This window comes from Cervus canadensis, chromosome 7 (assembly GCF_019320065.1).
Source record: "Cervus canadensis isolate Bull #8, Minnesota chromosome 7, ASM1932006v1, whole genome shotgun sequence".
NCBI classification, from domain to species: domain Eukaryota; kingdom Metazoa; phylum Chordata; class Mammalia; order Artiodactyla; family Cervidae; genus Cervus; species Cervus canadensis.
Window position 1 is genome coordinate 32121831 of NC_057392.1, and position 24248 is coordinate 32146078.

General features: G+C 45.8%; 2 protein-coding genes across 5 annotated transcripts in view; both read right to left on the reverse strand.

Moving 5' to 3' along the window:
• Positions 1 to 3422, reverse strand: part of SATB1 (SATB homeobox 1) — an 83226-nt gene extending 79804 nt beyond the window's left edge. The window contains exons 1-2 of one of the 4 annotated variants that reach the window (XM_043474812.1): positions 3017 to 3422; positions 1285 to 1357 (exon numbers count right to left, since the gene is read on the reverse strand). The gene's annotated coding sequence lies outside the window, so the exon portion shown is untranslated. The other 3 variants (XM_043474809.1, XM_043474811.1, XM_043474810.1) reach the window with 3 other exon arrangements.
• Positions 3423 to 22249: 18827 nt separating this feature from the next.
• On the reverse strand, positions 22250 to 23948 carry LOC122444727 (translation initiation factor IF-2-like). Its single transcript, XM_043473375.1, has 2 exons — positions 22852 to 23948; positions 22250 to 22540 (listed from the first exon to the last, which is right to left on the reverse strand). The coding sequence occupies exon 1, from the start codon at positions 23946 to 23948 to the stop codon at positions 22905 to 22907; it is 1044 nt and encodes a 347-aa protein (XP_043329310.1). The 3' UTR covers positions 22250 to 22540; positions 22852 to 22904.
• Between the last annotated feature and the right edge of the window lie 300 nt (positions 23949 to 24248).

Below are 24248 nucleotides of genomic sequence, written 5' to 3' on the forward strand. Positions count from 1 at the left end.
TAATCAAAGATGGAAAGATTATTTTATCAGTCCAAGAGATTAGTTACATCTGTTGCCTTTATATTTTAATATACATTTTAATTCTCATGAAGGAAAAATAGATTCATATGTATATACACCACCTCAAAAGAAGGTAGCAGACAACTGCTTTTTAAACTCTCTACTAGCTTTATGGTTAACGTGTAGAAAAAGTTTTCTACTGTTAAAGTATCAAGAGTTACATGACCTGTTTTAAAGATTCAGTCAAGTCTTCGCTCAAACATGCAATTGGATCATTCCATCCCTAACCAAGTGGATAAAAGTGCAGGGTTTCTTCAAAGAGCCTCGATGCTGAAGTATTACAGCTCATGTATCTTAGAGTTAATATTTAGGTATTCTTTAGTAATGGAATGCTGTTAACAATTTAAATACCAAAAATTTTGAAAACATTTTGTAATATACACATTAGATTGAAGCGCTAAACTTGCTTTGAAAGAAAGCTTGTTAATTTTGGTAAAACAAAATAACCAGTGTTCAAAAATAATCTCAGCAGGCAATGAAGTCAACATTTCAATTAACTCCAGAAAAAAATGAACATAATTATTTTTCAGTTGTATTATATTTTGGACATCAATTTTCATACTGTTTATAGTAAAGCAGCTAGTACATTATCAAAATCACTTCTACAATAGTTCTAACTAACATTGATAGGAACAGGTAAATAGAATTATTTTATGAGCTTTCATGGTGCTTGAAGTATTGGGTTCACCAATACTAAGGGAAAGAGAATCATACTCAGAAAAAACAGAATATGATCATTATCACTTTCCTCCAGCTGTTTGGTAATTTGACATATCTTGCACATTTATATAAATATATATGCATATATATAAAATATGAAGAAGCTACTTAGATACAGATTTGAAAGCAAGCTTGTATTATTAGCAGGGCCTTTCTGTAAGCATTGCTTCCCCCTCTGTTTAACCATAGGTTACTGTGTCCACTATAATTAAGGAAAGTGGTGATGGGGAGGGGGAAGCAATGATCATCTGTAAGTTTAAAAGCAACCTTCAGAAGGCCAGTTGAAGAACTATAAAGTTAGAGAAATAATGGCTATTTATCCTGGTACTCCAAGGTGGCACAGTGAGACCAAAGGTTTACCGTTGATCGAGGTCCCATCTGTTTTTGGTTATGAGGTTCATTAACAATAAACGTGCCTCTTTTAACCACTTTTTATCAAGATTACTCTTTCCATTACATTAAACTGTAGTCTAAAGCCAAAATTAGTGGTGATTATTAACTTACTCAAAACACTCTTTATAATGCTTCATGTGGGTTATAATACAGAACTGCTTTTCCTGAAATTGGCTGCCTTACCCTAAAGCAGAAGATGAATTTTAAAACATATGATTTGAAAAGAAAATACTTAACCCGTGTGGCAATTTAAGAGCCAAAAAAAAAAGAGAGAGAGGATGAGTAGACAACAGCATCAAAGTTAATGCTACAAAACGTATTAAGTAGTCATGAAGCTTAACAGTATTATAAACTGTGAAGTGATAGATGATAATTTAGTTAATGTATTGACAATCAAAACATCATATAGGTCATGCAAAATTGTCCTTCGAATGAATACCCACCTATAAGCAGCTATTAAACACTCAGTCATCTTGTAAAAAGCTTTACATTATAAAGCAAAATTACATGCACATAAAACACCCAATTTACTCATTTAAACTCTGTGCCCAAGGCTGAAGTTCACCAAACCTGAGTTTGGAATTGCAAAGAGCAGCCTCCGCGGGGCCTGCTGGATGACTGCATGGGAACAAACTAAGGTCTCAACAGACGCCAGGCTGGAGAGTTTCTTGTGAGTTACACACTGTAAAAACCGATTTCACTGTGATGTCTGGCTGGCACATTGAAAGCAGGCTACTTTCTCCAAACCCCACTTCCCTGTCCATAAACGAAGTCCATATATGATCATTAACGAATTAAACAGCGAACTCAGACACAGCAATTATTTCCTTTAAAAAGAGAGAGCAAAGCACGAAATTCCGGTTTCAAGAACCTATTTGTTTTTTTTTTTTTTTGCAGTGTGGGAGCCTTTTCAATGAGTTCCCTGCTGAATCGCCTCCTTCGCCCCCACACAACCCCATAATCACATTTTAAGAGACTGTGCCCTTATCCGTTCCATATGGCCGGCACGATCCAGGCCAAGCTTTCACTGTGACCTTTTAAAGAGACAAAGAAGCAAAGTACTATCTAGAATCAGAAACACTGCAGTTTTACTGAGTGAAATTAGCAAAACCGACCTGAAACTCACCACTTCAAAACTTGACAGCATATAAATAACAAAAACAAAGGAGATTTCCTTTGCAGCCCGGGTTCTCGAAGAGAAGTTCAAGAATGATGTTTTCTATGTCTTTTTTTTTTTTTTTTAATTAAAAAAAAAAAAAAAAAAAAAAGCAGCAGCAGACCTGAAGGCGACTTCCCCTGAAATTGTATTATTTTCTCTTCCTTTACCCTCGCCCCCCTAAGCGGGGGAAGGGCGGATAAGCGTCTGGAAGAGTAGCCATGGAAGAGAGGGGTTAAGGGGTGGGGGGGAAAAATCACAATTGGACCAACAGCATATACGGTTTGTAAAATGTCTAACCTCGGAGAACGGGGTTTTCGATGGGGGAGGAGGGGAGAGCGGGAAGGAGGGAGGAGGGGGAAGACAGAATTGATCTGACAAGTGATTCGTTGGGGGGAAATCGTAAAAACAAAGCCAGTACGCGGCGGCGGTGCTGGGGAGGCGAGGTGGGGATCGGGAATTCTCTTAGAAAGAAAAAGGAAAAAAAAAAAAAACCCAAACAAACCTCGGCGGCCGAGGTCTGCAAAAGCGACCCCCGCCCGCCGGGGCTCTCCGGGGCGCGGGCCGAAAGTCCGCCCGACCGTGGCCCGCGGTCCCCTCCTCCTGCCGCCCCGCGCGCGCGCGGCTGGGGGGCCGGCTCGCCTCCCCCCGCCCGCTCCCCGAGAACCGCGCCGGAGAGTAACCGACCTGCAACTTTCTTCCCGCAGCCTCGGGCCCCGCGCGGGGCATCTAGCGGGGGGCCGGGGGCGCCGAGGGCCGCAGGGCGCGCAGGAAGCCCCGGCAAGGCACTGGGGCGCCACTTTGGAGCCGGCCCTCGCCGACGAGCGCCCCGAGGACCCCCCCGCGGCCCATGGACGCGGGGCCGCGAGCGTCTGCGGAGCCTGGAGAGTGAGGCGGCCGGGGGGAGGGGGGCCGGGGAAGGGGGCCGGAGGGCGCCCCCGCCGCCTACCCGCCGCCCCCCGAAAGTCGCGGAGCCGTAGCTCAGCCGGAGTCCGAGGTAAACACCCGGCCCCACAATGGCCCCGGGGCGCGGGGGGCCCGGACGCCCCGCAAAACTGAGCAGGAGTTTCGGCGCGCGCGGGCTGGGGGCGCGGGGCGCCCCTCGAGCCGCCTGGGCCCCGCGCCGCCTAGAGCGCGGCGGAGGCGACGAGGCCGGCGGGCGCCGGGCGGCGCGGCGCCGAGTGCGCGCGCGGGCCGCTCCCCGCGCCCGGCCGCTCCGCTGCCCCCCGCGCCGCCGGCGCGGCCCCCATCAAACGCGGGGCGCGCTCCTCCCGGCCGCCGCCGCGCCCCGCTCGGCCCCGCGCGCCCGGCCGCGCCGCCGCCGCTGCTGCCGCCGCCGCCGCTGTGGCTGCCGCTTCCCCGTCCTCGTCATCTTAACGCACGGCCCCCGCTCGCAGCCCCCGGGCCGCCCGCCGCCCGGCCCTTCCCCAGCGGGGCCGGCTGCGCCGCGTCCGGGCGGCGGGAGCGAGCGGGCGGGCGGCGCGGGGGCGGGGGCGCGGGGAGGGGCGCGGGGGAGGGACGCGGCTTAAAACCCGGGCTGGAGGGCCGGGAGCGCGGAGGGGCGGCGGCGCGGCGGACGGGCGCGGGGAGCTGGCCGGGCGGGCGGCACACAATGCCCGGAACGGCGGGGCGCGCGGGCCGGGCGCGCGGGGGCCCGGGCCGGGGGCGCGCGGGGGCAGGTGTGCGCGGCGGCGGCGGGGCGGGGAGCGGCCGGCGGGGAGAGCGGGGGAGGCGGGGGCGAAGCCGGGAGGCGAGCCACCCCACGCCCCGCGCGCCGCGGGAACACCGAGAGGCGAGCTGCAGGAGCGGGGCGCGCTGGCGCCCGGGGACGGGCGAGGGCGCACCGGCCCGCGCGGGGCTCCGAGGCTCTGGCCCTTCGGGACGGGGCCGGGGACGGCGGGGCACCGGCTCTCGAGGAGCGCGGAGCGCGCGCCAGCGGCAGCAGAAACGGAGGACTGGGACCCCCGAAACCCTCTGCGCAATAGGATCCCTCCTCACAGGAGGGGGAAGCCTCAACGAAGAGCCAGCGGCCCAAAAAGAGGAGCACTTTCCGAGCTCATCGGTACCCGGCCCCTCTACCGGGCGCAGGTAGATGCCAACGTCCCTCACTTCTGAGCCGGAGAACTCGGAGGAGGGAATACGTGGCCCACGGTGGCCGAGTTAAACAAAATTTGGGTCACTTTCTTGAAACAGACCTGACTAGTTAAAAGTTATTACAAAGGAAAACGTGCCACCTTTACCCTGGTTGGGGGCGGGGGGCGGTTTAATACCTGTGTTGTAGCAATAAATACTTCTGTAATCTAAGGTAAATTACCCGGATAGATAAATGGTCATTACACCCAAGTATGATCCTCTTATTTAGATAATCTATTAAATATAGTGCCTATAAAAACGAAGAACATCACAGTCTTGCCCGAAATGGGGATGTAGCGTTCGTCGTTTAGGTTTGAGTGCTAACATCTTAAGACCCTGAAGGCAGTTAATCATTAAACAGAAACAAAAATGTTCAAATTATTTTTTCGGAATACACTAGGAGGGAAAAGAGAAAAATCAGTGAGATAAACATTTTGTTACACATAAAAAAGCAACAAGTTAGCGCAAGTACTGAGATAAGAGGAAAATATGCAAATGAAGCTCTTTAAAGCTACCAATACACTCTCAGACACTGTCTACACTAGAAATCTTAGACAAACAGAAGGTAAAACAGAAGATAAAGGATAGGAAATAATGGCCTCCTGGGGAGGACAAGTTCAGGAGGAACACAGTGAAAATATATCACTCTAAGGGCACCCACGTTTCACCCACAAAACCAGAAAGGTTAGTGAAGGCAGCAGTGAATCTTGGTACATGTAAACCCAAACCTAGAGCTAAAGAATGTGATGGTAAAACACAGTATCAAAAACAAGAAAAGAAATACAAGGAAATCTTTATGAAAAAGCTCAAATGATACCGTATTTTCAAAAAGTTGGTATGCAGTTAAGTATGGAGGAGGGTATTTTAATTAAAGTATAAGAAATACAATCAATAAGGAAATATATAAGCATGGCAATATGTAACACTGGTGTCAGAGTTGTTATTGTAGATGGAAGTAAACATTTTTTTAAAATGTTTGATATTCAGAAGAAAACATGGATAACAGTTACCTTTATAATGAGAATGATTTTTGCAATGTGATGGGTTAAATTGGGAATTTCCAAGATGTATATTTTAATAGTTGCTTCACACTGGGGATGCCTGACATGTTTCCCTGAAACCCGCCTGGTTTTTCAGTAGGGACTGTGCATTCTAGTATCACAGTGTATAAATTTACAAGCAATAGCAAAATCTCAAAATAGAGAAGAAGTATCCTGTACTACAAAGAATCATTCAGGCAAATGGAACTCAAATGGAGTGTTTAAAAAGAAAGAAAGTTGTTGGGCAAAACAAAATCTGAACAAAGAGAAAGGAAGACTAAAAAAGGTTACTGAATATATCAATATTAAAACACACTGGGACAAAATACTGTAAATGATGATTATCCCATTATTTCCACAAATAAGACAGAAAGCTTTCTGATTGCCTTAGCCTCCTATTGATGTGGGGGTTAAAATATTAATCTTTAAATTTGAATAGCAGCTTTTATCTAGGAATTTCAAGCTAATTCTCAAACACAAAACATAAAAAAGTGTAATAAAGATGAACATGGCCTTGGAAAATGGTTAAACAGAATAAGTGAGGATAAAGGCATCTAATAATAACTTTACTACACAATTATAAGTCTGTTAATCATATATGCATATTAATCTCCCTCAAGCACATTCTTTATTTCAGAACTATATAAGATATAAGCAAAAGCACACAGAGGTTTATGCCCTCCAAGTAATAGTACAGTGATGAACTTCCTATATATTATTTACTCTTTTAGAATACTCACTAAACCACTGAATACTAAACCCAGATTAAAATAAAGAACAAAGGAAAAGTAATAAGGAAAATTCCACCTTTCTAGGCATAGTGATGGGAGGCATCAGTTTTATTCTACAAAGTATCTTAAATTTGGCAATAAAGATGCAAGCCAAGTATTGAAAAAAGTTAAGATAAACTTTATAAATCCAACTATGAGAACAGAAAACCTCAGGAACATGAAATATTACAAGTCAAATACATGAACTATTAAACATGTGGGTGTACAGTTAAAACAGTGCATCAATTTTTTATCACAGAAGGAATTCAGTCTGGCTACACAAAGGTAGCGGAGATAAAATACGGTAACAGAGATACGAGATTTTTTAAAAACAATAACAAAAGGGCTACTGCATGTTTCAGGGGGCCCCATATTAAGATAAATATGCTGGCAGATATCCGGAAGCATTAAAACATTCAGAATTCTGAATAGCACATACATTTGTAATAAACAGAGAAAGCATTTAGAATTTGAACGCTTTTAAGATACGGCAACTCCGCCAGTGACTGTGTTAGCAGAGCAATGTTTACCACCATAGCACTTTGTAAGGACATGGTAGGGTTGTTTTTTTTTTTTTTTTTCCATCTTTTTAAATTCAAATACTGTTGGCTATCTCTCCACACTCTTAAAGCAGCACATTTCACGTGGCATATTGCTCTTTTTGTCGCGCCGACTCTTTGTGTTTTGGCTTTAGCTGCAGGTGGTGCTTCCCGTATATGAATTTCTGGGAATACGGTCTGTGTTGGCCATATAAGGATGTCTCTCTGAGCCATATGTTCTGCTGTCATCTGTCTCATTTTGTCTGTCTGGGATGTCAGGACTGATTTCCACATAGTTTCTTGAATGGGCCAGATACAAATTTGTAAGAGCGGAGAGGGGGGGGATTAAAAAAAAAAAAAAAAAAACTGGGGCTGGAGCCCAAACAACTTTGTCAAAACATACATTGGAGAGGAAATGCAATATCCTGTAAACATTCACACCCTCCTTCTCACATCTTATCTGTGACTGACATCATCACAACTGCATAGCTTGAGAGGGGATCTGTGCGATCAAGTTCAGGAGTCTGCAGCCTGTGGGTGTGTGGCTGAGTCAGACGGACCCTGCGCCTCTGGAGGTCACGGCAGGCACAGGGGGACTGCCCTGCTCCAGAGTCCTGGGCCCTGCAGCTAGCCTGACCTGGCCTTGAACCCGGGGAGGGAAGCCACCTCACGCCTTTCTCCTTCAGAGAATCAACAGGACTCTGATTAAACTTTCGGGCGAATCACGCAAGAAGGCCTGGTCCCCATTTTACACTCTCCTAGGTTCTGGTACTTCTCTGTCACAGTTAGCATCAGTGAACAATCTGGATAATTACCAGCTTAATAAATATCTTCCATCAGTCCAGTTCAGTCATGTCCGACTCTTTGCGACCCTGTGGCCTGCAGCACGCCAGGCCTCCCTGTCCCAAGCTAGACTGTCATCCCTATGAGAGCAGAGACTGTGTCTTGCTCACTGCCCTATGACCAGGGATTCATGCCGCATCCCTGCAATGTTTACATTCTGAATAAATAAATGAGAGGCAAAAGCTCAGGGTAACTTGCAACCAAATTCTATGGCTAACTGGAATGACCGTTCCTCTTAGAGACTGTGGAAGTGAGGTGGAGTCAACAGTGGGGAAAGTGGCTGTATCGTTGAAATGTGAATTCACTGAAATTAAATAACATTTACAGTTTAGTTCCTCAGTCACACATCAAGTGTTCAATAGCCCCATGTGACCAGTGGCTATCCTATGAGACAGTGTGGGTTAGAGAACCCTTCCACCATTGCAGAAAGTTCTATCAGCCAGCAAGGACCTAGAGAACTTCTATAATAGACAACTAAGTAAATCCAGGACCTCACCTGGAGGAGTCTTTGAGGTGCTGGACGGCTTTCAGACATCCTAATGAAGTCCAAATTGAAGTCCTTTTCCACTTTAGAACAGGCCCGTAGCTCTGTAAAGCTGTGTGGAACGAGACGTGGGCAGCACTGCACACAAATTTAAGACGGCTTTCTAGACACGTCTGCATGTGAAAGGGTCTTAGAGTACATTTGGAATAACATGCATTTACCCCAAAGGCTGCTTTCCATGAACATTTCAGCAGCTCACAGGTGAAGCTGAAAACCACAGAATCATTCCACACCCTCTCCCACCCCCACATTAAAAAAGCAGAGTTGCCACTAGAAATGGCTTTTTTGGAAGCTTTAATGTAGATATCTACTCAAACCGGGAGGGCATCCAAATACCAAACAAATAATGGTGTGCTGCAGAGAATCAAAGCAAATGGCTTGAATATGTTTCAGGAGAGATAAAGGAGAAATAATAAACTCTAAACATGGGGCCTAAGGTTTTTGGTTTTTTTTCCCTAATATGTGGGGTTTCAGTTATAGCCGGACTGATAGCGATCAAAAGTTGTTTCCTAATTACTTTAAGGTGAATGTAAATACCCACTGGTAATTTGGGTTATGGTTTTAATAGACAAAGGTCACTATTACAGCGAAGCAAAGAAAGGCTGATGTTTAAGCTAGTTTGGGGGGAGCGGGCTGAGGTAAACGAACGGCCATTAGAGTTGGCTTCCAGAACCTGGTGAGATATCAGGGACTTTGAAATATCTGCAATGTTTACATTCTGAATAAATACAGCCAAAATCTCAGTGTCACTTGCAACCAAATTCTATCGCTAATTGCAATGACCATTCCTTTTTGAGACTGTGGAAGTGAGATGGACTTAACAGAAATATTACCTCTGAAAATTACTTTTTAAAGCAAGAATTTATTGGACAAATTTTTATATCTTCCTTCCATAGACATCAGTATGGACCACAACATTGACATGCACAATGGAAATAATCCCATCAAAATTGGTTATCTCTGCCTATAACTCCAAAACTGAGCAGGGGGCCGGGTTCCAATAGCAATGCTGTTGAGACCCCCGCATACCTGCGTATTAGCCTGTGTGTTAACAGCCGTCAGCACCAAATCCCTTAAGAGTTTCAGGCTGTCTTCTTTCCCCATTGCTTCTGGAGAGCAGGTCCTCCCTCTTCTCACTGGGGACCTCCCTTCTGCCGCATTCTTTGATACGCAGCCTGATTGCACCTCTTCTTTCCAAAGCCTCCTCCAGCTATTAGCCACTTCCTCCTCGATGCCCCATCCCAGCTCCCTCCTTCAAGTGTGGCATTTCATATTTGCATGCCTGCCCTTCCCAACTGCACGTCTGTCAACATTTTGAGGCTGGACTCCTGTCTGTATTCCAGGAGTCTCTGACATTGCCGGCAATTAACAGGGAAAGGAAGCCAAGAACTGTTTTGATGAGTGACTGCTGGTAAAAATCTTAGAAAGGTTCTTGCATTCTTAGGCAGCAAAGCCAAGGATAAGATCAGAAGTTAGTTCAGTGGCTTCTCAAATCTGCTGCATCTTAATATCACTTGGTATGTCAACAGTCCAGATACCCAGGCTGCACCCCATTGCCAAGGGTTGGAGCCAGCGGTTGAGAGTTTCCAAGCTGATTCCAGTGTACAGCCAGCTGTAGCATCCATTGGAGTAGGTAACGTGTTAGAGACAAGAAATCAAATATACCTGTTAGGACATCTTCCAAGGGTATGGAGATCCTGGAGTCACTTGGAAAAGTTAAGGCCCTTTAAAGAATCAGCACTTACCCCAAATTTAAGAAATTTATGTGCAGGCAAGCTACTTGTTTCAAATTAAAAAAAAAAGGTAGGGGGCAAGCTATTAGATCATTGATTTGGTGAATAAAAGTCTGCTGTCTGAGGAACCATAATAAATTAGCATTTGGGCACTTGCTTGAGATTTACCGGGGTGCCAGAAATCCTGTGCAAGTGTATGATTTATCATCACAGACATAAGAGACTAACCACAAAATTACATATGGAAGTAAAGTTCCAAATCCAGTCTATTATTTACTGGAGCCAGAACCAGCCTGGTTTTCTCTGATTTTTTTTTTTTCCCCCAACATAGTTGAGCAGGCTTTTTCTCCCAGAAAATTTCAACCTTGAGTGGGATTCCCTTTGAGACAGCTGAAACCATTCAGCTCTTTTCTGACCCTAGGCATGGCACTCAGCTGGACTGAAGTGTTCACTGTCCATGCCCTGGAGTCGGTGCAGGGCCCCTAGCTGCCGTGCGGCACCCCCAGGAAGCCCACAGGATTTTAATTCCAGCGAAGTTGAACAGAAACCATTCTCAGCCAGCCTTCACTCAAGACATACCAACCAAGTCTTAGTGATGTCAATGCTATTCTAATCTTTCCTGGTCACCTGAAGGGAAAAACAGTTTGAGGTTGCAACAGGCCTGGATCCTGGTCCAGATTGGTTTTGGGAAAAGGCTCAGCCAAGGGCAGTGTCAGATACTGCGCCACCGTGCCCAACACCATAAGCAGTGGACAAGGGCCATTCACTGGGGGAAAGGAGTGCAATGCACCTGGACAGTGTTTAAAGACTTCTATGATGCTTGAGACGCGCTGAAGCAAAGGAGGAGTTTAATTCAACACTCAAGCGCATTCTCTCTGGGATGATGGCAAAGAGCTGGAAGGGACTGTGGCGCTGGGCGCACAATAGTGTGACTGTGACCAAGGCCACTGAACTCACACTCACACACTGTCCAAACAGCATGAGGTATGGCACCCATCTTTTACCCCAATTCAAAAATTTGAAAACAACATAAGTAAAGGAAAACAGTCCTCTATTCCTAAGACTGGCAGATGTATATTTTCATGAAAACATCATGCTGTGCAGAAAACAATAAACTGCAAGACATTGACAACTGCCTCCAACCTTCCACTGCCTTGCCCTTACCCGCCAACAGCCGTGGTCCGGTCTCCACTGGATAATTAATTCATGTGATGATTACCTGACCCAAGGATAATTCACATGGATTGGTAATGAGAGACCCAACATCCCACCCAAAGTAGGTAATTTGATGGTCCTCTGATGCAAGAAAATGGTTCTCTTTTCAGATTTTCTTCTATATTCTTGTATCTTAGCAAAAGAAGAGAAAGGAGGGACAAAAACCAGGCCTTCCAAATATCCAACATTCAAATATCCAAACATTCTATTTGGATATTTTTCAAGTGAGTAAAAATTAACTACACTCCTGAGACAGCAGACAGTCCCCAGGAGCATCTGCAGGACACTGGCAGTCCCTGCAGTCCAGGCACAGAGGTGGGACAACCCCACATATGTACTCACCCTAACCCTAGATTGCACTTATTAATAAGAGAATGCATCTTTAGTAATAAGCTCAAAAGGCTTTCAAATTTATTTTTATCTGTCACTTTTTGTGATAGTAATTACAATTACTTATTTCTGCATGCAGTAATCTATAATGATATATTTTTTACAATGTATTGCTTGATACTGTTTCCTATCATCTGTTCTCACTGATTTTATATTAGGGACTTTTATATTAATGATGGAGTGTTTTTTAATGTATTGGAATTCGTGTCTAAACTGCATCTCCCTGAAGGTCATTGCTACATATATGTATTTCTCTGATGCATGACTAGGGAATGTGATTACATAGTGAAGCCAAATTGAGATTACATATTTATTGGTCTAAAATAAAATACTAAATAAAAGAAAATAATTCAAAGTCTAAATAAAACACTAAAAAGTAGTTTCACAGCATAACTGTAGCTAAAGGATATCCAGTTACCTACTTTGCAGGTGCGGCTTTCTTTATTGTGTGTTTATTGTGGAATTTAATTCATTAGATAACTAACAGGGACTATAAATACACATGCAAATTTCCAGCTGATAGGAAGCAAAAAGTTGATAAATAATGCCGCAGTATAACTTTAAAAACAGAAGTAGTGAGCCTTCAGGCTATTTTTTTAATCATTTATTTTTATTTATTCTGTAAAGACTATTTCCATTTGTATTTTTTAAATCTATATATAAATATACTTGGGAGAGAAACAAACAGCATATTTATGAACATTTTTGATGGGGACCAGCTTGTAACTGTTTTGAGACTGTAACTGCTGTAAAGATGGACAATACCCACAGTTTTATTACTTCTGCAACTGGAAAACTACTACACATTCATATCATATTTAATGAAAATTAAACTTATCTCTCAGTGGAGGTAACAAGACTCTCAAAAATAACTTTAGTTCACTCTGCACAAAGGGGTTTTGTCTCTAAGAATTTATAACACCACAAGCTAGTGTAAAGGCATCTTTGTAACTGGCATATGCTGTAGTTTTGGATATAAACCAAATCTTGGAGTATTTTCAATAGATTTGGAAAATCCAATTGTTTGACCAACAACCTAGTATGAATAAATGTATCTATAATACATATCTAGCATCGCATAATATATACATTCACAAATACAATCTGCATGTCATACAAGAGAACGTTACACAAATTAAAACTAGTCAACCACAGTTTCCATCAGAAATTCTTTAAAACCCAGAGTTGGTGTGAGAGTGCTCTCTATCAGTAAGCAACTCCTACAAAAAAAAATCAGTGACATGGTGGGAAAGAAGGGGAGAATCAATGACATGGTGGGAAAGAAGTGGAGAAGAGCAGAAACCTGAGATTCAGATGGTGCTTCTTCCTCTACCAACTAGAACAGTCACCCTTCGTGAGCCAAACAGAACCCGGTTCTGTATCCACAAAGTGATGGAAAAGACCCTGATCATCTTTAAGGCCACAGAAAGTCTCTGCCCGTAAGTTAAAAAAAAATCAAGTTCATTTTAAGGAGAATACAAAGATATGAGGACGTTTCTCGCATGCTACATTAGATGTTTATCTATATATGAGACAGGTGTCAAACAAACAAATTAAAAAAAAAAAAAAAAAAAACCACTAAGGCAAAGGGAAACTTTAACTCACCAGATTCCATCTGTTACATCTGAATTCATGCATAATTGATTATCCATGACTGGTAAGTTCTTTTCTCACTAGCCGACCACAGTTTTCTAAACATTATGTATTAAATCACTAGCAAAGTAGACTACATTCAGAAACAGCAAGGGCAGAATAAGAATATTTTAAATGAAAAATTACATGCTGGTTAATAATAATACAGCTGACCTATGTTTAAGGGAGAGAAATTTTAATCATGTGCATATTAAATATTAATAACCTATTCTGTTATTGTTATAATAAGGTTAAGTAGGCTTCTCCGTGCTTAAGGAAAGAGGGAGAACTAGGAATGCATAACTGTGCAAAGAGATATAGAGACGGGGACAGACAGAAGGAAAATGTGTCAACAATAAACGAGAGGAAATGAAAAAGAAGGAAAAGATGAAGGTGGAAACTAATCTCTATGTGTCATTATGACTGCCAGAGTACTGGCAAAGAAGCAGCATCCTTTTATTTCAATTTTAATCATTTCTGAATTTTAATACCCAGCTCCTTTTGTAATTCTCCTGGCATTCCCCATATGCCTCCATCCCAGCCAAAACACCAGTGTAAATTAAATGGCAGGCAACCACACCACTGATGTAGCCTCCCCAAAGAACCTAGCAGGTGACCAAAAGCAGAAAAAGGTATGTCTACCTTACATCCCTGAGGACCTCCAGCCAATTAACTGGCTGAATGTTCTCTATTTTCTCTAATTTTGCAAAGAAGGACAGTAGTTGGGTAATCTACAGATAGAGAATCATTAAAAAAAATAAAGCAAGCCAGTGGTAATACAATAATCAGTGACCATCAGGGCCTGGAAAAATGAGTTTGCTCTCACTGGCACTAAGGAGCATCACATGATTATTTAATTACAGCTCTAATTTTTGTCTCGTGGATGGCAACATATCAACAATTAATAGGGCAAATAGAGGAGACTGTTTTTAAAGAGACAGAATGCGCATGATAATGGACTAGGTCACACAGCAGTCTGCAGCTTCAGGAAGACTTTTCTTTGTATAACTAAACAGCACTGTGTTGCCACAGCCTCACACGTGGAAATAAATTTAAAGAGGAAGTGTCTTTTTTTTTTTTTAAATGATAACTTTCTTAGAAGGCTGGGAACTTTTCAGAACATTTTAGATGCACCTAACCCAAACCCACTGCAATGCGAGCATTAATTTTAAGGAATAGAAGGAAATCATCCTTAACATAAACACCCTAAATCCCAAAACAGTGTTACACAATGGATATAAAAATCCATTTATATCTAAGTGGGTAGAAAAATATCTGTTATGGAATTAATCATGGCTGATATTTATCCAGTGAGGTCCTGGAAAAACATCACCATCGTAGGAAAGAGACGGACGGAGGTCAGTCAGATGCGGGCTGCTTAGCGCACAGTATTTGGGCCCCAGAAGATCAGAATGACCATCCGGTAGCCTGACTCCAAGGCCCTCCGGGGAGACCTCTGCGCTGACTCCAGAGCAGGTTGTGAGCACCACTTGCACCAAAGGACCGTGAGCCTCGACAGAGACCCTGCCCCATCCTCAAGGTCGAGGAGGAGGAGACAGACCCTGGTGCTACTGTCCAAGAAGGACACGGTGCACAGAGGAGAAAAGCCCTCAGTTACCCAGGACACGGGGCACAGAGGAGAAAAGCCCTCAGTTACCCAGGACACGGGGCACATGCAGATGAAGTGTGCAGAGAACCCCGGGGAAAGGAGAAGATCGGGGAGAAAAGCCTTCTCCCACTAAACCATCTCGGCACAAGCTAAATTCACTATTCTGTTACGGATTTAGCAGATCTTTAATGAGTGCTCTCCACGCAAGACAGAATGTGAAGTTACTATTTTCTAAAACACAGACATGTACCTTACACTGATTTTTTTTTTTTGTAGTTGAATAACTTGGAATAAATAAAGGCAGCAGAACCTAAAAATTCATAAAGTGGGAATCCCAGTACATTTTTAAGTGCTGTATTACCAGGTTACAAGGTCAACATATCCAGATTAGCCGAGAGAGTTCAAAGAGTCAACCAGTGTGAGAGTTGTCTGAGGCAGGCTCAGTCCAGCCTTCAACCTCACTAGTTTCAGTCACCCATTGTTTGCCATGCCAGAAGCCAAGGCAAAAACCCAGGCTTTAGATTTGGAAAATAGTCTTAGAACTACTGCTGTGATTAACTGCTCAAATGTATCTTATATATCACGCTCTACAGAACTGCAAGAAAGCACAGCCTTGCTCAAGAAATAGTGACTAAAAAGATGCTACAAAGAGGATCAACTCAATAAGCTTTTAATGGCTAATGTTGGCCAAAATCATCACAAAACAAAAATGTAGGCATCTCAGACTACAGTGTGGGAAAGCTAAAACTGCTGAGGGACACTGATTTCTAAACCTACTATCAAAAGTGCTCAAGTCAATGCTAATACAGAGAAAGGGGGAAGAAAAGATTTTTAGAAAACTAAAAATCTTACATCCTAGTGAAAAGTTTAAAATTAAGTTACTTTATTAGAAAACATTCTGATAATTCTGGACCCAAAATCTGACTCCATACTTTCTGAAAGACTATTTTGAAAAGAGTCTAGCAAGCAGCAGCTTGTGTGTAACAGTATACATCATTCTTTTTTAACATTACTGTTAATATACAGTTAACATGTCTCAGAAAAGGCTGTAATTAACTGTCTACTGCTCCAATAACACTAATAAGTGTACAGTATTATTAAAATACAATGACTCCTTGCAAAGTAAGGCTGTCATTTATAAACTTTTAAGATAATGTTCTAAATTGGTTTTGAGTCTTCTTAAACCACCCCAAAGCGAGCCCACCACTAAGAAAAATAATTTAAAGCATAGTTATTAAAATATTATTCCTTCCTCTCACAGTCTGGAGAAATCTATTAGAAAGACCGTCTAGGTATCATTTCAGTTGGCGAAAATACAATGAGAAACACTTGGGATTATTTCATCAATTCTGGATGTCCTTTTAAAATTTTAAATTGTAAGCATTTGAATTGAGTGCTTTATTTACTGACAAAATATTTTTATCAGTGAACAAGGAAAGAAAGGTTTGCTATATCAAGAATCATTACATAGCCCTGCTGTTAATCCCCAATGATTTCCATTGTCTGGTTCATTGGATCAGGAAAACTCAATTGCATTCAACATCAAACAGCTAATTATGGAGACACCATATTCAGGACTATCTCTATTGCATATACTAGGTTGTATTTTACTTATAATAATTATTACAATAAAATATTTATAACAGACAACCTCTTTTACCTTAAAGTCCTTAATATTATAAACGCTAAAAGGCCAAACTGTCGTTTGCAGGCTCTCAATGGCATACCAGAAACCATGGAGTAAGACTAGAAAAGAACCTCTAGCAATCCACTCTACTCTCTGCCCAGCTTCCTGGAAAACTGCATCTAAAGAGTTCCCCCTCTCACAGATTACTGAGTACCTTTTCTTTAAATATCTCAAGGAAGGAAAATCTAGTAATTTCTCCTGGGAGCTCTCCACCACATTTCACCACCCAGAGTAGCATGCATGCATGCTGCAGAATCTCTGCTGCTGTCTGTCTCCAAATCACCTCTCACCAAGAAACAGCAAGATCCAGACATGGAGACCTCCCCTGGACACTACGTGCCCATCCCTCCTGGTGGCTGCAGCCCCTGAGTCCCCACTGGAACTAATAGGAACTTTTCTGGCACTTACCCTCCAAATACCAGAGGCTGCTCTCAGGATCTAGCCCTCCAGGAGAGCTCTCAAGAAGGAGTCTGATGAGGTGACAATGACGAAGTTGTCTCTGCTAGCAAGGCAGAAGCATCCCCAAATGAGGTGGGTACCAGTTGCCTGCAAAGCAGCTGGACCATTACTGCAGTTCTGAGGATACGTCACAAATCAGGTCATAGCTCTGGGCAGAGTCCACCCACCTCACCGGCTACACCGCCCTCCATTTCCTGAGCACCTGGGGGGAAGGGGTGCGGGGAGGGGGGTGGCAGCGCGGGTCCACAGACACCCCAGCAGAGGCAGGACCAGGTGCAGCCTGCCATCTGCTTCTTCTGCAAGCGTTTCAGCTTCATTTGGGGGACCTGCACCCCTGAGGTGCAGCAAAAATTCGTGTCACGATAAGCGGGCTCTCAAATGAGTGATGAGTGTAATAAAATATTGCACAGTTAAAGGTTTTATCCAGCAAGACCATTTCTCCACTGGAAAACTGAACCAACTCTTAATGTTTGATTACAAGACACTTCACTACCAAATAGCAAATAACTGGACTGAATACATGTCAGCCAAATCTAGGCACATACATGCTGGGATACTGGTTAGCTGATTTTCATCTCTCATAACTAAGCTGGGATCGCCGCATAAACTAAATTACATCCTTGAAAGTCCATTGAAAGAGGTGATGAGAATTTCTATTTACGAACCTTCAGACAGCAACAACTGTGGAAGAGATACAGAATAACTTCAAAGCATAAAAATAGGCCAATATGCTGGAGAAACGCTAAGCTACTAAATCTCACCCTGAATATATATACACACAATCTGTATCTATTTACTCTGAAATGAAATATCTGATCTTAAAAAAGACTTTAAAAAATAAACAGCAAAAGGTACCATTGGCATAAGTTCAAAAGTACTAAATAATGTGTGTTAATGTGTTGATCACACTCTATGAAGACATCAAGCTGAAATAGACTTACCATTGAGAACAGCACTTAGGAACGATATATAAATTATCAAGAAGACACTTTTTCTTTGGGAGGGAAGGAGAAGAACCTTGTGTAACAGATTTGATTTATATGCTGCATTAAGGCCACATTCTGCTCTGATGTCAATGGAGTATGTGATTAGAGACTGACAACTGGGTGGACAGGCTGTTAAGAGCTACTTACAGAATGTCCTTGATAACAAGCATTTTCTCAAATTAACTACAAGTTTTGGAGCTCAACTTTAACGGTATTTTGATGTTTCCTGGGGTCTCCAAAGAGAATGGGCTTCCAATTTAAAAGGAAAAACACCTGTATTTAGTATTGTAAAAAAGTTGAAATCCAAAGTTGGCAGCTTAAACAAAAAGATGAAGGAGGCAAGAATATTTTCAGAGGAAAGTTAACTGTACCAATCCATCCATCCATCCGTGTGTCTCACTCTATATTCATATTTGCAGATCTCCACTAAAAACTGAAGCATTCCATCTAAAGCTTGGAAGAGAAGACACTTTATCAAAGCTATTATCTAAGTAATCAAATAGTTGAAGTTATCTCTTTGGAACTTTGCAGAGAGTTTAATTTAGCAAACGTACACTTGAATGTGTTTGAACATATTTGTCCTGAGGTTGCTCTAAGGTGACTATTTTAAGTGGCATGCGGATTCTTTTGGGATTTGGATGTAACAGTTGAGGGATGTAAAGTAAACATGTATAATATCTCTTTCAACTGATTCTTGCAGGACAGAAATGAGAAGCTGAAATGACTCTTTTTTTAAAGTTTAGCCACTGGGAAATGATAAGAAAACTCTTCTCGACCCCTACCCTCAACCAGGAAGAGTCTAAAGCCCTGGATTAGAGTACAGGTAGATATTAAAGTGGAGACAGGGCCATTATTTAGTGGTGACAGGAATATAAATACGTGCACTAACCTATAAACTGGTATTTACTTCAGGAAGGTAAGTAATATTTTTCCTCTGATTGCTGAGCTGTCAGTTTAATGCAGCGTAAATAAACAGTAGGTGCCTGCTAGCTCGAAGTAGGAAGTGTTCATTCCACACGAGGAACAGATTACTGAAGCCTGATGCTCATCGTGCTGAAACATAACTTTCATTTTACCAGAAAATACACCCTACCATGGAGGATTTTCCATGCCTGATCTATTAATTAACTTAACTCTGTTCTGTCAAAATGGAAACCAATTTGTTAAAAGCTTCCCAGAGTTTTGGAGTTTGCAAACCAAATCAATTGGAAAAGCAAGAGGGATGCCGGTTCTGTAATCTGATCACAAATGCTAAAAATGACTACTTAATAAGCAGAAATGACACCAAACCAAAAAAAGACAAAGAGCATATTTAAATAGAGAATTTAATCATCACGGATACCGAATTTACTCAAAATCCTCCTCCTTTGCTAATTAAAAGCAACTGGCACCTTTTATATTTTGCAACCTTGTGCGACTGAGGTCTGTTCACAATGGATGCTTATTCTGCTCTCTGAAATATCTACTGGCAAACCATTCACAAAAATCCAATCACATGCCTTAATTCTAATCAAAATACTACTGCACTCCCCTGGGAGAAGTGGCAAGTTTGGAGAGCAAATGATGATACCCACCCAGACAGCACTCATGTCAAATGCGGTTTTCTCCTTCTCCATACTCCACAAAGCTCTGTCGGCAAGGAGCAACTCCCGCTCTTCTGCACAAGCACCAAGCAACATATCTCCTGGCATCATTTAAAGTGGGAACTCACCTTCTCCAAAAAGCAGCAGAGGCAATTTGGGGAGGTTTCTGTTTAAAACCCGAACAAACTCTGATCATTAATCAGGGGATTGTACAGTAGTAAGAGGGGTTTGAAAAAATAATATTTGGACTAGATCTGCACTTGACTACAACAGGTTCAGGCAGCGTCAGTCACATGCCCTTACACACTCCATCAGTCTCAAGTATGAAAATGATATAAGAGTCGTCCGAGACAACGCGTCTGAGAAGAAGGGGTGTTTGTGTGCAGGGCGTGTGGCCCTTTTGGAAATCTACAGAGCGGATGAAAAACCACCAGAACGCCTTACAGAGTTCCTGCTGTATATCCATGTTCTGTTTAGCTCAACAGTGTTTGTAACCAAAAGGTTTTAACAATAATGAGGAACAGGTGCCTGTCACCTGACCTTTTAGGCCTAATTTACGATCCTCAACCTATCACATGAACAAAAATCATTGAAGATCTCCCCCAGATATTTCTGTTTTCACTAATTTAATGCAGACTTGCTGAACCATCACTCAGCACATCATCTTATTCAATCGCAGGTTCCTATAGCTGGCAACAGACTTCTGTGCAGAAATAAACCAACATTCATTTTGTTGCTGTTCTCGTTTAAGATGCTGTGAGACAAAAGAACTACTTTTGTAGATTATCAACCAAAGAATATATTAATTTATTACAACAGCTGAACAAAAGGCATTCCTTTGGAATACTTTTACATACAAAGAACTATTATTTATTACATATTTCAGCTTGTGGGAAAATGAAGAATGCATTGATTCTGGAAATAACTATTCAGACTTTTGGAAGTTCTTTAAGTCTTCTTTCTCTGCTGATCTTTTCCCTGCTTCTCCCCCTTGTCCCCATCTGCCCCCCACCCCCCACACACATTTTAAGGCACTGGTACTTTAGGAGGGAAATCCCTATCTGTTATTTTCTCATTCATCATGTGTATTCATTATTCAGAAAGGAATACAAAATTGAGCAGGGATTTTTATTTCTCTTGTATAATCTTGTTACAATGTAGCCATGCTCAAATTTAACAATGCTTTGTATTTTATAGCTACTGTTTACATATTATGTATTACATATGACTGAACAACTCTACATTTAAAATATTGTTTCCATTAGGAAAAATATAAAGTAATAAGTGTCAAATGGAGATGAAGAATAAACATGCCTGGTATATTTATAAAATGCATAGTCATTTAAAATGTACACAAATAGGATACATATTTCGCTACTGTTACATTTTATATAGTATTCACATCGTCTAAAGTGTATTTAATAATGTGCCTAACCAAGTTAATTAAAGTATTTATGTCTGCTGATTGTGTTAAACACTTGGAGAGGTAGTGAAAGATACAGCCAGTTACTCCTGCTAACTAAAGTTGAAATTATGCACTTATTATAACCTTTTCTAACAATGTGAGAAAAACAGAGTAAATATATTAAATTTGTTTCACAACAGATGCTTAGGTTGTTAATATTTAAGATGCCTATTCATGCTATTCCTGTCTGCACATTTGTCAAAAATGTAAGCCTGAATGCTAATGTTTGCCAGCAGACTGGGGCAGCCAGTATATGAATGTACTCCTGTTCTACTAAAATAATACGCAAAAGAAATAAAGGACTGCTGCTAAATCATAGCAGAGTACCACACAGGATTAAAGGTTTTTAGAGCAAACACCTCAACCTTGGCTGTCTCGTCTTTTTTTTTCTTTTTTTTCCCCAAGCTACGTTTGACTGCAGAATAAATCTTAATTCCTGACATCTCAGAAAAATCCACTTTAGACTGGATGTAAATTTCAATAAAATTTCAGCGGCAAGAATGACTGTCGGCAGCACGAACACTGGATTTCGGGACCTGCTCGGGACAAATCTTGACACCCAGCAGTCGCGTGTTCCTCATTCCTAACCCCTCGTCTGTCCTCTTGGGAAAGTAAGGTCCCCTGGCCTCCCAGGAGGGAACCCCAGCCAGCAGGGGCAGAAAGGTTCTCTCCTGAGACTAGGACTTGCTTGCCTTTCGCTTTTCTCGGTCTCCTTACAACCATGTGGAGTTCAAGACTCCCAGCGTTTGCCTGAAAATCCGGAATGCTGCGGATTAAGTTCGCCAGGGTCCAAGTTGCCAACCAAGGCGCTCTGAGAGGCGATCCTGAGGTTGACACTTGGAAGCGAAAGGTTCTACGCTCTAGTGGCGATCCGGGCCGAAACGTCTAGCAAGAGCCCCGAGCCCCTCTCCGTGGCTTCTGGGGGCACCCGGGTGTCCAGTCCAGTGGGTCTCCTGGGTCCCGGCACGCGCCTGTCACTGCTCAGAGCAGCCGCCGGCCGGCCCTGCCCTCTCCCCGAGGTTGTGCAAACCCGCGCCCCGCCGGCCCCGGAGCCTGGGCGGCTGAACGCCCCGCGAAGGCCGCGGCGCCCGGGCCGGGGACGCTGGGGGAGACTCGGCGCGGACCGCAGGCCGCCCCGGTGCGGTCCCGGCCCCCGGGGAGGGCGGCGCGCCCTGCGGCCCCGAGCCCGACCCCCCACCCCGCCCGCGTTCGCCCCGGGAGCCGGTCAGGACCCACCTGCCTACCGCCGGCGAGGGCTCGACACGCCGGGCGCCGCCGCTTTCCAACTCCCGGCTCCAAGTTGAGCGCCCCGGCGCCGAGCGGCTCCGGGCTGGAGAAGTTGCCGCAAACTTCCCGCGCCCCCCTCGCCGCCCCCGGCGGGCGCGCGGGCCGGGACGGATGCCGAGCCTGCACGCGGCCGGCCGACGGGACCTTCCCGCCCCCAGCCGAGCGCCGCGCGGCCAAGCCGGCTCCGGGGCGCACACAGCGGGTCCCCGCGAGCTCCTGGCGCGCTTCCCGACTCCCCTTTTCTCTTGCCAAAGGGGGTCCCACGGCGGGCCCGGAGGCGTTCGTTCAGCCGGAGTCTGTCGGGGCAGGTGTGCGCGCGCGTCCACACCCCGAAGGAGGGCGAGTGAGCGCCCCGCGGCCCCGGCCCGGGCGTCCCCTCCCCTCCACGGCTCCAGGCCGCCGTTCCGGGTCCCGCCGCGCGCGGGAGGAGGGCCTCGGGGACCCCCTGTCGCCGGGCGCCCCCCACTAGGCGCCCCGCGCGCGGGTCCCGCGGTGAAGTTTGGATCGCTTCCGAGTAAAGCAGAGACCGAGGGAAAAGAGCACGAATCGGGGCGAAAAAAAGAGAGAGAGAGAAAGGCGCGAGGGCGGGGAGGGGAGCGGCACTCACTCAGGCTGGGGCGGCGGGGGGCGAGCCGGCGTCCTGCTCCAGAGGCGGCGGGCTCAGCCTCCGGTGCCGCCGCCGCCCGGGCTGCGGCCGCCGCGGAAGTTAATTGCAACTTGACTGCAAGTTGTCTTCTTTTCCCATCCGGAGTGGGCGTTTAAAGGGGAGAGCGAGGCGCGGAGCGAGCGCGCGAGCGCGCGGGGCCGGGGGAAGGAAGGGGGAGGGGGTGCGGCCGGGGGGAGGGGGCGGGGGCGGCGGCGCCCGCGGTCTGGAGGCACCGGGGCGCCCCCCGCGGGAGCCCGCAGCCGCCCGGGCGCGCATCCAGCCGCAGCCCCGGGCCGGGCACGCTGCGCCCGGGGCTCGGCGGACCCGCGCGCAGCCGCCGCCGCCGCCGCCGCCGCCCCGGCTCCCGCCCGGTTCTCCCCCTGGCGGCGGAGCCTCAGCGGCCGCCCGCCCGCGGGGCGCGCCGGAGCTCTCGCCGCCGCCGCGCGCCGCTCCTGGCTCCCTCCCCGCGCGCGCCGGCGGGGCCCGGGTCGCAGCGGGCGGCAGGGGCGCGCGCAGAGACGGGCACCGGAGCCGCGACCCCCGGGCGCGAGGGTAAGTGTGGGCGCCCGGGGGGCACGCGGGGGGCGCGGCGCGGCCCCGGACGCCGCCAGCCCGGCCCCTCGCCTCTCTCGGGCCCCCGGCGCGCGCACCCCGCCTCCTGCCGCCGGCGGCTTCCTCCCGCGGTTCGCTGTTTGGCTGGCTTTTTGAGGGGGGGGGCGCCGGGGGTGTCCGGGGGTGACTGGGGCTGAGTGCCAGCGGAGGAGGAAGTCAGGGGAGAGGCCCCCCCGCGCCGCGCCCCCACCCAGGCCGGCCGGCTGGCGGAGGCTCGCCCCCCCCGCCCGGGGCGCAGGGCCGCTCTCCCCTCCGCGGCGCTCGGCGGAGACGATCCCGCCTAGAGGGCCTCCTTGCCCGCCAGGCGGCTCCGCTCCCCTCCCCGCGCCCCACCCTGGGTCCGCAGCGCCCCATCCGGGAGCGCGGCGCCCCCTCCGCGGAGCACGTGGCGGGCGAGTCGGGGTCCTCCTGCAGAACCCCCCCCCACCCCGCACCTCCTCGTTCATTTCATATCCTCCCGGGGCAGCGCTCCTGCTGTTCAGCCCATTGGCCAAAGACGCCTAAACTGAGGTCCACTTGCTCCGAAGAGCAGGAAGCGCAAAGGGCCAGTGAGGAGGCTGAAATGACCGGGCACTCGGGGATCGGGGGCGAGGGGATCTTTCCAAGGGGGTCCGAGGCGCCAGACGCCTCGGCGTGCTGGGTGACCGAGGACCCCGGGCTGAGGAGAAATGGGAACTCGGCTTGTCCTCTTTTCCTAAGAGAGCTCACAGGTCTTTTGTGTCGTCTTGTCTTTGGGAAATGCGCGT